Source organism: Crocuta crocuta, unplaced genomic scaffold (genome assembly GCF_008692635.1).
Source record: "Crocuta crocuta isolate KB4526 unplaced genomic scaffold, BGI_CrCroc_1.0 scaffold142, whole genome shotgun sequence".
Lineage (NCBI taxonomy): Eukaryota > Metazoa > Chordata > Mammalia > Carnivora > Hyaenidae > Crocuta > Crocuta crocuta.
Window position 1 is genome coordinate 1,892,134 of NW_027528892.1, and position 13,196 is coordinate 1,905,329.

The 13,196-nt window shown below is 61.2% G+C and overlaps 1 protein-coding gene across 1 annotated transcript in view; it reads right to left on the reverse strand.

The window, feature by feature from the left end:
• ZNF787 (zinc finger protein 787) overlaps positions 1 to 13,196 on the reverse strand; it is a 20,344-nt gene that overhangs the window by 5,449 nt on the left and 1,699 nt on the right. The window contains exons 2-3 of the mRNA XM_077756947.1: positions 8,328 to 8,415; positions 97 to 400 (exon numbers count right to left, since the gene is read on the reverse strand). Coding sequence (XP_077613073.1) covers positions 97 to 400; positions 8,328 to 8,406 — 383 coding nt within the window. The 5' untranslated portion in view covers positions 8,407 to 8,415. The remainder of the gene's footprint in view (positions 1 to 96; positions 401 to 8,327; positions 8,416 to 13,196) is intronic.

The following is a 13,196-nucleotide window of genomic DNA, read 5'->3' on the forward strand; positions in this document are numbered from 1 at the left end:
CCCGCCCGGTCAGTGGGCTCACAGGGATCACAGGCTGGCACGGAGTCCCGCTGAGTGCGACCCCACACACCAGAGCCTCTGTTACAGAGTCCTCACACTGGCCCCTGTCTGCCATGTGCAGACAGACAATAAAGGAGTGTGGGGCCCTGGGCCTGGCGTCTGCGACCTGAGGACACGGCCATGCCCCGGCTGCCGGCCCCGAGCCATCTCCCAGGGAAGGAGAGCTGCGGCCTGCCCCGCAACTGGCTCGGTTCAGAGACAGGCGGTGCGCACCTGCGACCGGGGCTCTTGCTCTCCACAGCCAGCAGGCCGGGAGCATGGCGCTCACACACGGAGCCGTGAGGACACTGGTAAACACGCAAAGAAGCCAGAGGATGCACGGAGGCTGCGCCAGTCAGTCCTGTAAGGAGGGCACTATGGAATCGGGTCTTCACAGCACACAACCCAAGGCACCACGAAGCTCCATCAAAACCTGGAAGAGGCAGAGCCACCCCGCGCCCCTGCACCACACAGCACCCCACGCTGAGGCAGCGCTCCCCCAAGGGGCCCGACAGTGGCATCAGAATCGGCAGGAACTTGGAAAGGCTCTTGCTCAGCTGCCCCCGGCCAGCCGAATCAGGAGCTCCAGGGCAGGGGGCGCAGCACTGCGGGGACCCTGGCTCTCAACACCCATGCCCCTGGCAGGGAGCCTGGCATCTGGCCTGCACCAGGTGTGGAATCATCTGGAGCAAAAAAGTCCCAGTGGGAAGTCGGGAGGGGGTGGGGCTGGAGCCGGTGCTGGTGTTCACGTCACTCAGGAAAAGGAAGCACGTGTGGCGGAGATGCAGAGAGGAAAACAAAACAGACGTGGGAGGCGATGTGGCCTGGGCACCGGCCTCACTACCCCACTCACCACTACTGCCCACACCCCCTTAAGGACAACAGACGTGTTTGGGGCGCCTGGTGGCTCAGTCGGTTAAGCAGTCGACTCTCGATTTCGGCTCAGGGCATGATCACATGGCTCGTGAGATCGAGCCCGATGTCTGGCTCTGTGCTGGCAGAGGGGAACCTGCTTGGGATTCTCTCTCCCTCTCTCCGCCCCTCCCCTGCTCGTGCATCCACAGGTGTGCCCTCTCTCTTTCAAAATAAATAAATAAACTAAAAAAAAATACATTTTGTTTTTGAAGTTGTGGAGAACATATAACAGTACACCGTGTTCACTACACTCTTCAGCTAGGAAGGGTGTTTACACACCCACCACGTGCACTCTGGGTACAATCGAAGCTTGTGAAACACCAGTCCCCAAGTCAGGGGCTCCTCCTCACCCCCAGAGCAGTAAGCGGCCGCATGCATGGGGGCCAGAGGCCTGGGCGCCTGGTCCAGGATGGGACAGAGATCCGGAAGGGTGTGCCGAGGCCTCCGGCCGACCAGGCGGCTGGGTTTTGTGGCATGACTCAGGCTGTTTGACTTTTCTGCTTGTGTCCAGCTGACCACATGCACCACTGCTTTTTCAAGCAGGTGTTAAAGAAATTATTAAGGGGAGGAGGGTTTTTGTTACTCTGGTAGGCGGGCTCTTTTCCAACCTGAGGGTACCTGGCCCTCCGAGGACCTTTGGATGCTGGTGTCTGTTTTCTTTCCAAGCACCCGCTGGCTCCGGGCTCAGGGGTAGTAGTGGAGGGCCAGCGTGGGGGTCAGGCAGGAAGTCAGCAGCTGCCACCTGGCTCGCCTTCCTCACTAGGGGCTTTTCCCTTTGAAAGGATTCAAGGCACCGCTGGAAAGAGAGAAGCACAAAGTGCTCACTCCACAAAAATAGCAGAAATAGCTGCCCTTCAGGGGAGGGGAGGGGAGAAGGGAGAGGAGGAGAGAACGGGGAGGGGAGGGGTCTCCTGGCACCTGACCCACAGCGAACACTGTCTCAACTTCCCACTAAAGGGAGGGGCCAGCTCAGGGCCTCGAGCGGACCCTCTGGGGCTGAAGCCGGTGGTTTAATTCAACGTCAGCCGTGCTGTCGTAAGACAGATGACCGCGAACTCCGAGAGCCCCAGAGTGGGATGTGGAGCTGAACACAGAAAGACAGACGAGCGCCCAGGCCGAGACACGGGGCCTGGCGGCCCACAGGGACGGCCCTCCCGCCATCGCGCCCCGCACGGCACCGTGGCTGCTGGCCACGTGCATCCCCGCAGGCTGCAGCGCGGCCTGGCCCACTACGTTTTAATTCGGAGCGTCTGAGAGTCTCTTGATCCCGATTCCCCGCGTCCCGCTGTTCCTCACAGCCTTGCTGTTGAAGAGTCCGGGCTGCGGGCTGCGTGTGGCTCAGCAGGTGACCCCGTCCCCACCCCTGCTGCCTGAAGACGAGACCCTGCTCCTGCCTCAGGGGCACACGGGTCTGTCCGCACCATCGGCGGCCGCTATGCAGTGGGCAGCCACAGGCACGTGGCGCTCAGAGCGACTGATTCACGGAACGTGCAGGGCAGAGCTGTCCAGGGCACCGGCGGGCCGCACGGTAACCACAGGCGGCTGCGGCAGGCCCGTGCCCACTTCCCCTACGGGTGCGGTTTTCAAGGTAATGAACGGGTCCCTACCACCTCCCGAGGACGCCCCAGAGTCTCCGCTTTCTCAACTCCGGGGTGTAAAGGTACACGGTGGGTCTCAACCCACTGTCACCACTGCGGCTCGCGGAGCCCCCAGTGTCCCATCCGCAGCGTGTCGAGGGGGCTCCACACCCTCCGGACGGGGCCCGGGTCTTCTGGCAGCTTCCCTGGTCCCAGCCTGAGAGGCTCCAGGCTCATCCACCTGTCCCACCCAGACGTGCAGCCCGCGGTTTCTCCAGGAGGCCGTGGGAAAACCCCTCCAGACCAAAACCAGGAAAGGATCACTGTTTGTTTGTCTTCCTTACAGTAAAACTCCTCTGAGTTCGCAGACACTTCCCAGACAAATCCGGGCCTACAGATTTTTCTAGAGTCTTTTCTCTGGGACACCCGCAACTCCCATCTTCAAAAGGGAGGAGGATCTGAACGCCCCTGAGTTACTCATTTGCTGACCCCACAGTAGCTTCGAGATAACAGGCAGCAGGCGGCTGCCTCAGTGTGGGCCAGAGGCCCGGGCGCCCGGCCCAGAATCAGAGGCAGATCCCACCATTGCCAATTATTCCTGGAAACACAAACGAAGAACTCCCGCCACGGCCGCGTGTGCGGTCCCGCACGTTTGTCCTCGCCGGGGTCTGTCTGAGCTCACCTGCTGAGGCTCCACGGAAGGGCCCACGACCCGGTGGACTGAGTCCCTACGGCACCTCCAACTTGTGAGTCAGTCTTAAGGAGACCCTGGGCTCCCGCTCCCTCCCCGGGAACCCTACGGGCGGCTCCACGGCTCCACCTTCTCCGGCACACTGCCAGCGCCCACCCCTGCTCTGCCCACAGGCCCCAGTGTGCCGCTTTCCGTAGCACCCAGTGACCAGGGCAGAACGAGGCCTGCTCGCCTGACATGGCATTCTCAGGTCTGTGATCTGCTCTTTCAACGCCTAATGTTTACGTTCCAGGAAGGTCCCCTATTTACTCCCTCTTTGCTTTGGGTTTTTGCCTCAAAGCGTTGGGATTTTGACTAGCTTCAAGTTTTTTTACTCTGTTTTAATCTTTCTTCATTTCTTTTTTATTTAAAACAACTTTTTTAAAAACATTTATTTATTTTTGAGAGAGAGACTGCGAGTGGGGGAGGGTCAGAGAAGGAGACACAGAATCCGAAGCAGCTCCAGGCTCTGAGCTCAGCACAGAGCCCGCCGTGGGGCTGGAACCCAAGAACCATGCGATCGTGACCTGAGCGGAAGTCGGACGCTGAGCCACCCAGGGGCCCTCTGTCTGACTTTAAGACGTCCCTGTCACCGGTTAGCACACAAAAGTGCCAAATCACACTAACTTCTGCTCCTGAAATTACTATGACGCTGTCATGTCCATTAAGTTGGATTTAATACAAGTTAAAAAAAATTTAATAATAAAAAAGATACAATGTCCCTCCTTTTTACCTCCAATTTTTCTTGAGGAATGTGTTGTTTTTATTCCACCCTCTTTCAGGTACCACTGTGAAAATGGCTCGTACTGCAAACTCTCGGATCTGCACCCTTGCTTCTGCGTGTTATGATTTCGCTCTCTGGCCCTGTATCTGCCCATGTTCCCTTTCATTCCAAACCTTTCTGGGGCAGGGGCGGGGTTCCGGGTGGGGTTCTGGCTTCTGCTGTCCTCGCATCACGACTGAGTCTGCGACACGCTCTCCCACGGTTCCTGGCTCTGCAGTCACCCCTGTTTTTATCTGTGGTCAAGGACAGGGGTCCCACTCAGTTTTGGGTCCCCTCCTGGAAGGCTTCGCCCCCGTGTGGGTCCTGGTCGGCACGAGAGCCCGTGTGCAGGCCCCTGGCGGCTGCCGCCCCTCAGACTTTCCTGCAGCCCCGAGCTCCCGCTCCCAGGCTGGACAGAACACCTCCAGTGTCAGGTGCTGGCCTCGGTGGGACCCCCTCCCCAAGGCTTCCGGTGAACCACTGAGGGCTACCTGGGGCTCTTCCTCATTTCCTTCCCTCCAGCACGATGCTACCACCACACAGGCCTGGGGCCAGTGGTGTGTCCCCGTCCAACTGTATTCCGGGGCTCATGGGGCGCCTTCACACGACGGTATGTGCCACCAGTGTGGCCCAGGTCATGGGGGTTCTATGTGGGGGTCTGGGGAGAGCTCAGGGCTGCTACCAAGCTGGGCTCGGGCGTGGCATTTGAGGGGGGCTCTCTAGAAGGACTCCAGAGCACACGGACACGTGAGAGCCAGAGTGGCCCAGAGCGGTCACAACCCGGCCCCTGCGGGGGACTGCCGGGATACCAGCTGACTTCTTTCACGTTGGGAGTGCACCCTCCTCACAATCATGAGGTCTTTTTTATTTACATGCCCATTTTCCCGGATTGCTTCTCTTTCTGAACACTCTGTAGCTAAAGACCAAAACAGGCCTGGACAGCTTTCCCACCCGCCACTGCCGGACCCCATGTGTCTGCGGGCTCCACCGGGCTGGCCAGGTTGGGTCCATCAGGAGCCCTGGCCCGGGTACTCCTGGGAACCATCCAATTGCCTGGAGGCGGCTGAGGGCCCCCCCCCCCGCCCCTGGCCCAGCACTGTGAGGGTGTCCCAACCCCCAGGGCGCCCGGCGGCTGAAGGAACCGGGACACTCGGACGTGCCTCTACAGCACCAGCCTCTGCTAACAACGGCACCAGCTACGTCTGCACACGATTCCCAAAAACCCAAATACAAGGGAAAAGACAAGACATTCCTGCGGTTTCACAAATGGCTGGGGCGAGTCCACCCCAGGGCAAGGAAGTGTGACCCCTGGCTCTTCTCTCTCGTGAGCACGGAGCTGCCTGAGAAGCACTGCCCGGTAACCGGCCGCCTGCCCTGGGAGCAGCAGGCTTTAAACTGGATCACGGCCCAGCAGCAGGGGTCAGCCCCGGGTGGAGGACAGCAGCGTCCCGACTGAAACAGGGCAGGAGGAGAAGCAAACAGCATGGGGGCCGCCAGCACTGAGGACTGATCCGAGACCTGTCCTTCAATCTGTCTGTGTAAACACCCCCCCACACACACACACGTGGGTGGGGGCAGGCCTGCAGGCATGTGAGGGCCGCCGGGGACACACAGCTGGAGCGTCCTGCAGACACACGGGCTGGAGCCCATGAGACCCCCTCTGGCCCTGAGGCCCCACCACCCAACCGTGGTCTGAAAGAGCCTCGGGCCCACAACCGCCTCCGGGGAAGGACAAGGCGCCCCTATCCCCACAGCAGCCCCACAGCTTCCAAATCACCCCTGAGCCCCAGAAGGCCCTTCCCCTGGGGTGACACTGCTGGGAGCAGCCCCGTCTTCCTCGCCAGAAAATCCCAGCACAGGGCTGAGCTGGGGTAAGCCAGGCACAGTGACCCTTGAAGCCACCTCCTACGTCACGCGCCCCCGATTCGGCTAACCAGACCCAAACGGGGTCGAAGGGGAGAGGCCGGGCGACCTGCTCTGTGCCTGCCCTGCCCCTCTCGTCCTTCACCTCGGGCAGGTGCCCACCTCAGGGGCATGGGGGCGGCCGGGGCAGCACACAGAAGGCCCAGGGCCAGGACGTGGGTGGCTCGCGGAAAACGGCTGAGCTCAGCAGCCCGGGAAGCACCTGCCTGCGGCCTCGTCCCAGACCACACGCCCTTCCTGTCCCAGCCGCCAGCACGGCTCCCTATCATCCCGCCCTCCCGCCTTGGCCGTGTCTGGAGGCCCCTCCAGGCACGGGGGACCCCGGCCAACCCAGGCAGGTGGGCGGAGCAGGGCGCGGAGGTCACTGCAGATCATGTCAAGAAGCTGATGCTGGCGGCTGTGGACAAGCGTGGACTCGGGACGGCGTGGAGGTCAGTCGGGGGGACCTGGGGACACTCCAGGGTGTGGTCCCAGCCTCCACTCCCAGGGACGCTGCGGCAGCACCTCCACCTTCCTCTTCTGGCTCTGGGACAGGACAACGGGCCCAACCCACCCGCCTTCTCCCAGCTCCAGCTCGCTCTCGGGGGTGAGAAGACACCACCCCTCTCACCCACCACTCACCAGGCCCCGTTCCTCTCCACTCCGCACTCTCCACGGAGCACCCCCCACATGCCCTCCCACCGAGGGCCCACCATCCCTGTCCCCCAGCCCCAGAGCCACCCCAGCATCAGCCGGGCCTCAGGGCAAGCAACCAGCCTGCCGGGGGCCTGGAGTGTCACAAGGTGGGGATGCGCAGTGCGGGGTGGGGAGTGCAGGCTCAGGACAGCCGGCTGGACAAGGGGATGGGAGAGCCCACCTGGACGCGTGCAAGGTTTTATAAAGACAATGAATTAACGGATGACTTATAATATTAAAACTTACTTACTTGAAGGCAGATGCATGTTCTGGAGAAAACGGGGTATTTGGACAGGAATTGGGTGTTTTGTTAGGTGAGGTCAGCATTGTGTCACTGTTGTTTTGTCTGTGTTCTTAAAGGGCCTGCCCTTCTGGGAACTTACAGGTGTAATGATACAGCATCTAGAATTTTCTACAAGCTGCTCCAGCAGGACAAGGGGGCACAAGTGGGACAAAAGAGTGACGAGGGGCTCTGATCGCTGGAGCCGAGGAGAAACCAAGTCACTACACCACAGATGTTTGAAATTTCCACAATAAAACAGGCTTTCCAGTTAAGTTTAAGAGGGCCAGCAGGCTGGGGCCCCTGGTGACTGCAGGCCGAGCGATCTCGGCTCAGGTCATGATCTCTCAGTTCATGAATTCAAGCCCCGTGCCAGGCTCCATGGGGTCAGCGTGGAGCCTGCCTGGGCCCTCTCTCTCTCTCTGCCCCTCCCTCCCTCTCACTCACTCTCTCTCAAAATAAACTAAAAAAAAAAAAAAGGGGNGGGGTGGGGGACACCGGGGAAGGACAGGCACAGGTCCTCGCCACAGGGGCAGCTGGATCAGAGGAGGCACGGAGGCCCCGTGACCTGGCTTCCTGCTCTGTAACCAAGGCCACCCCGGCGGCCAGCAGGGAGCTCTCCTCTCCTGCGGAGGATCTTGGAATAAAGGGGCAGGAGGAGGCCCTCGGCAGGACGATGACATCTGTCCCGTGTGTGGCCGGCCCCGCACCACCCCTGCCCTGGCCACCACGGCATGCTGGCACAGGGGTGGCAACTCAGCGCCTGCTCTACAAACAAAGCTTTATCAGCACACGGTCTCACGCACTCACTTCCGTGCGGTCTGGCTGCTCCCCCGCTGCACGGACACAGGGTCTGCAAAACCAAACGTATCTCCCCTCTGGCTCTTTCCGTAAAAGCCATTTGCTGACCCCTCACCGGCACAGCCCGGGCCCAAACCACCTCACCGGGCGCACGAGAAGAACGTCCGTGCTTCATTTCCCGGGTGCGCAGTCTCGGCAAGCAAACCCTGGGCCCCACGTGCTCAAAAAAGAGTTTTCTTGAACCCAAATAATGGTTTATTAAATAAAACATGGTACCGGTGCTTAAAAGTGAAAGATCCCCATAGAAACCCAGACACCCAGCCTTCCCCGAGAAGCCGCACAACACCCCCTCTGCAGGCCCGTCAGCTCCATGTCACAGTGCCCCTAGCCCCGTCACGCCCGCCCCTGGTCTACGGTCCCTTGCTTGGGAGAAGTGCAGGCCACCTAGAAACAGGGCAGCGTGGCCGGGCTGCTGGGGGCGGGGTGGCCGGGCCTACGGGGCAGGAGGAGGGACGGAGAACAGCGGCCCCAGGGGCTCCCAGAGCCAAGGGAGGGGAGGTGGAGGGAGCCAGTGTCCAGGAAGGGGATGAGCCGGCCGAGAAGAACGGCCCAAGGCCGCCTCACCTGGGTTCTCATGACTGGCCATCTGCTGGTCCTCGGAGTCCAGCGGCCCCGGAGACCAGGCCTCTTCCCGCAGCTCCATGGTGGGTCCCTGTCAGGAGAGGGGAGACGGAAAGCAGAGTTTACAGGACGCCAGGTGCCACGTCGGCCCCGATCCATGCTCCAGCGTGGCCCCGGCAGACAGAGGGCGCACGGCAGCAGGTGACTGAGGGACCCTGCACGGGGACCGGCCCAAGGCCAGGCACAAGCTGGGGGGAGCAGCCGCCCAGCCAGGCTCGGGTCCCAGCTCCGCAGGGTGAGATGCCACCTCCCGCCACCTCCCACCTTGGCCTCCATCGCTGCCCGGCACCTAATCACCGCCTTGGATGTGTCAGGAGGCCCACAGCGAGGAAGCCCTCCATCCAAGACCCCCCGCCAATCACCGGGCCTGCACCCAACATAACAGTGAAGCAGGCTGACTCGGACACACAAGTCACCCACGGGGTCACCTTCTGCGGTTGCAAACGTGCATGAACCAAGACAGAGTCCACATCGGGTCCTGGGGGAAAGTAGCTGAACCCCCCGGGGTACCTGCACTCAGAGGGGCGGCCAGACAGCGCCCCCCCCCCCGCCTCTTCCTGCCCCCTAGGGCCTCCTTGCTGCACTGAGCAAAGGAGCTGGGCAGGGGTCTGCCCTGTGCCCTGGACTGGGTGGGCAGGTGGGAGACCCAGTCAGGCACCCGGCCGCCCGGACTGGCTCCCTCGTGTGGCCTCGCTTGGCGGCAGGAAGCCTGCAGTGTGCAGGACGTGCGGCCCAGACACCATCGGCTGGGCCCTCAAGGGGCTCCTCTTCTGCTGTGGGGCCCTCGGGTCCCAAACAAAGAGGAGCTGCTGCCTTAGGGTGAGTGCACGCAGCTCTGAGAAAACCGCCACGGGGTCCTGCAGCCCCCACCCCACACGGGACCTCGCAGGTCAGCGCCTGCAGACAGCGTCTGGGAACAGCAGCCATCCGCACCCCAGCACCGCACACCTCATCGCGACGTGCACGACCCACTGGTCTCCAGACCCCCACCCACAGGGCGCTCGTCTCTACTGACGTCTGAGAGGAACCCAGACAGTCTGCCCGCCCTGCCAACAGACACGCAGACACATTGCCCCAGCCTGTTCTACGTGGTGCAGACGCCATCAACGCCCTGAGTAGGCAACACGGTCACCCCATCATCGGATGCGGAAACTGAGGCAGGAGTGGCAGCAATCTGAAGGCAAACAGCACACACATGCAGAGAACTGCAAACACGCAGGCCCGGGCCGGGACCTCAAGACCAGGGCAGCCCAGCCCTGCCCGGAGGGGCTTGCAAAACGGCATGCGACAGACACGCCCACTCGCGGAGCAGTCTCAGTCTCCCGTGAGCCTTCCGCCCAGCAGCTCCGGCTCCACATCACCCTGCACGGACACGCTCTGAACGACCAGCAACCCCGTCACAGCGGAGGTGAGCAGGGACAGGACACCCACAGTGTGGCCACAGAGCCCTTGGTCCCGACTCCTCTGCCTTCCTGACACCCAAGCAATCGTCACAAGGAACCTCTAAGAACACAGGACATAATCAAAGACCAAGACACGCCTGGGGGAGGAGAGGAGGGGAGGGGGGATGGGACACCGAGGAAGGGGATGGAAAGCAGCTGCCTTGGAGGCGCTGGGGGGAGGCAGTGAGGAGCCCCAGGTCGGAGCCCCCAGCCCAGGCCCAGGCCTTCTCAGGACCACTGCACCCCCGACCCCGAAAGGGAGCCACCACAGGGTCGGGCCAGGTCAACAGGCAGCGCCCCGTGCAGGCTCTCGCCCCCACGCTTGCTCACAGTGCCCACTGTGGCCCGGAGGCACCTGCCTGCCTGATCACAGGCTCCCCTGCCACACAGACACTTATCGGACTAACGAGAAGACACGGAGGAAAAGCAGCCATTCTGCAGGGGTGGCATGTGCCCGGGGGCACAATCCCTTCCTCCCCACCTGTGCCTGCCACCCCCACCCCACAGGCAAAGGGTGGTGAACAGGCCACAGCCCAGGCTTCGTGGGAGGTCCCTGCCAGTGACAAACAAGCAGATGAGTGAGATGTGAAAACACACACGGGGGGCAGGGAGGGACGGGCAGCGGCAGCGAGGGGCCAGAGGAGGATCTCCCAGGAGGAGGGGCCGCAGGAGAAGCGTGGCGCGGAAAGGAAGGGACGCTGGTGGCTGGTGTCGGGGACGGCACGTGCAAAGGCCCCGAGGCTGGAGATGCAGGGCTGGGAGGATGCTCTTGCAGGACCTGGAAGGCCAGATGGAGGATTGAGGAGTTCTCTGAAACGTGGCGCTCCCCGTCAGATGGACACCATGACACTGGGGCTCACAGATGTAGGGGCGCCACGTCCCGGAGGTGCCCTGCAGCAACAGCAAGGAGCACGGATGGAGGGCAGCCAGGATGCAATCGGCACGCGCAACGCCACAGGGCCTCCCAGGATCCGCGAGGGTGTGGAGACAAGGGAGGCCCCAGCAGTCTTCCGACCTGTCTGCCTGTGCCATCTCCTCCCCATCTGACCCACTGAGACCCACAAGGTGCCCAGCACCCACAACCCCGCCAGGTGCTGACGGGGGATGAGAACAGGTGCGGGACACGCGGTCTGAACGGGCGTGAAGAGACCAAAGGGCCCAAGGACAAATGGCCTGCAATCCCGTCCCCCTGCCCGCCCACTGCTCCGACCCCGCAGGGAGGACAGACGGCCCCCCGGAGGCAAGCCCCAGCCGGGAGCGTGGCCCTATACGCCGCTCAGGTGAAACCAGGCTGACACACAGGCGGGCCGCTGGGCTGTGGCCGCAACAGGCACCCGTAGCCCCTGGCCAGGTCACCCCTTCTCCAGAAATGAGCTGGAGGGGAAAACCCAAACCTTGGAAAATGCTTCTTGCAGGGAAACAGAAGTTCATCACAGCCAGGCTCACAGCAGGGGAAACACTGGAAAGAAGCCATCAGCATCGCGTGGGAGAGCTTAAAAAAATCCCACAGCGGGGCGCCTGGGCGGCTCAGCCGGTTACACATCCGACTTCAGCTCAGGTCATGACCTCCCGGTTGGTGGGTTCGAGCCCTGTGTCAGGCTCTGTGCTGACCGCTCAGAGCCTGGAGCTGCTTCAGATTCTGTGTCTCCCTCTCTCTGATCCTCCCATGTTCAAATTCTGTCTCTCTCAAAAATAAACATTTAAAAAGGTTTTTTTTTAATGTTTTATTTATTTCTGAGAGAGAGGGGCAGCATTAGCAGGGGAGGGTCACAGAGAAAGGGAGACACAGGATCCGAAACAGGCTGAAGGCTCTGAACTGTCAGCACAGAGCCCGACACGGGGCTCAAACTCACAAACCATGAGATCGTGACCTGAGCCGACGTCAGACGCTTAGCCGACTGAGCCACCCAGGTGCCCCCCCGCAAAAAATTTTTTTACAAATCCCACAGATGTCACAGCTTCACAAACAATAGTCGTGACACCCGCTGCGGAGAGCAGACAAGCAATTTTAACTTTTTCTGGTTTATCTTCATTTTCTCAACTTTTTTTTTTTTAATGTTAACAGGTAATTATTTCTGTAACCAGGAAAAGACTAAAAGCGGACTCCTTCCTGGGACAGCTGTCATGCATGCTGATGGGACCCTTGCTGGGTGGTGAAGGGGCAAAGAGGATGCAGCCGGGTGGCCCCCGGGTCACACAGGGTAACAGCGAAGCCATAGGCCCTGGCGCTGGGCCAGCAGGCGTGCAGGCCGGGTGGCCGCTGCGGACCAGGCTGGTGGCTCCTCACGTGGTAAACAGGCTCACTTGTGACCCGCGACTCTGCCCCCAGGCGTCCACCCACGAGACACAAAGCACGAGTCCCCTCGCAGTCTCGCCCACGAGCGCTCAGGCAGTGCCCTGCACAGCACACACCCCAGAGGAAGACGGCGGCCACACCGGGCGCGGACAGCAGGCTGCATCTATGCACATCGTCCAGGACAGAGAGGACTGGCTGCCAGGGGCCTGGGGGCAGAGAGGGAGAGGGACCACTAATGGGCTTTTTATGGGCTGAGAATATTCTGGAATGAGACCATGGTGACGGCTGCACCACGTTCTGTGAACAGATTAGGAACCACTAAATTGCACGTTAGGAAATGTTAAGTTATACTCAATTAAAAAGAAAAGAGACTCAGAGCCCTTGGGCAGCTAGGTCGGTGGAGTGTCCGACTCTGACTGGCTCAGGTCGTGACCTCACAGTTCGTGAGTCCCAGCCCCACGTCGGGCTCCTCACCGGCGGTGCGGAGCCTGCCTAGGGTACCCCCTCTCTGCCCTTCATGATCTCTGCCCTTCATGATCTCTAGGGCCCTCTCTCTCAAAAACAAATCAAATTTAAAAAATAAGACAGACTTCAAAAAACGTAAGGGCCCCCCGATAACAAGGGCACAAACCCTGAAAACACAAACAGTAACAAAAAAAGGAGCGGCTCCCTACTCGCTGAATGAAACATTCCCCCACTCACGAACCACTTAATAAAGCCAAGTTTGTCCTCAAGAAGAGTGAGGTAAGCCACAGGAAGGGGCGGTAAGCGCCCCCGGGCCGTGGGCCTGCGCAGGCGGCTGCAGGCCGGCCGCTCCCTCCTCCGGGCGCTGGAGCTCCGAAAGCTGTGCTTCCCCTGAATTAACGCGCCAGTCGCTGACAGCAGGGACTTCCCAGCCCTGGCCTCCCCCAGGGCCTCCCCACAGGCCAGCTTCCGGCAGCGAGAAGGCCTCGGCTTCGCTCTGTCCCCTTCCTGCCTGTCGTCGTCCTCCCCCGCCAAGGGAACCCTCAGGCTCTGGGGCGCACGAGCCAGGGGGTGGGGGGAGGGGCGCGGCCCAGTGAGGTTCCCATGCGC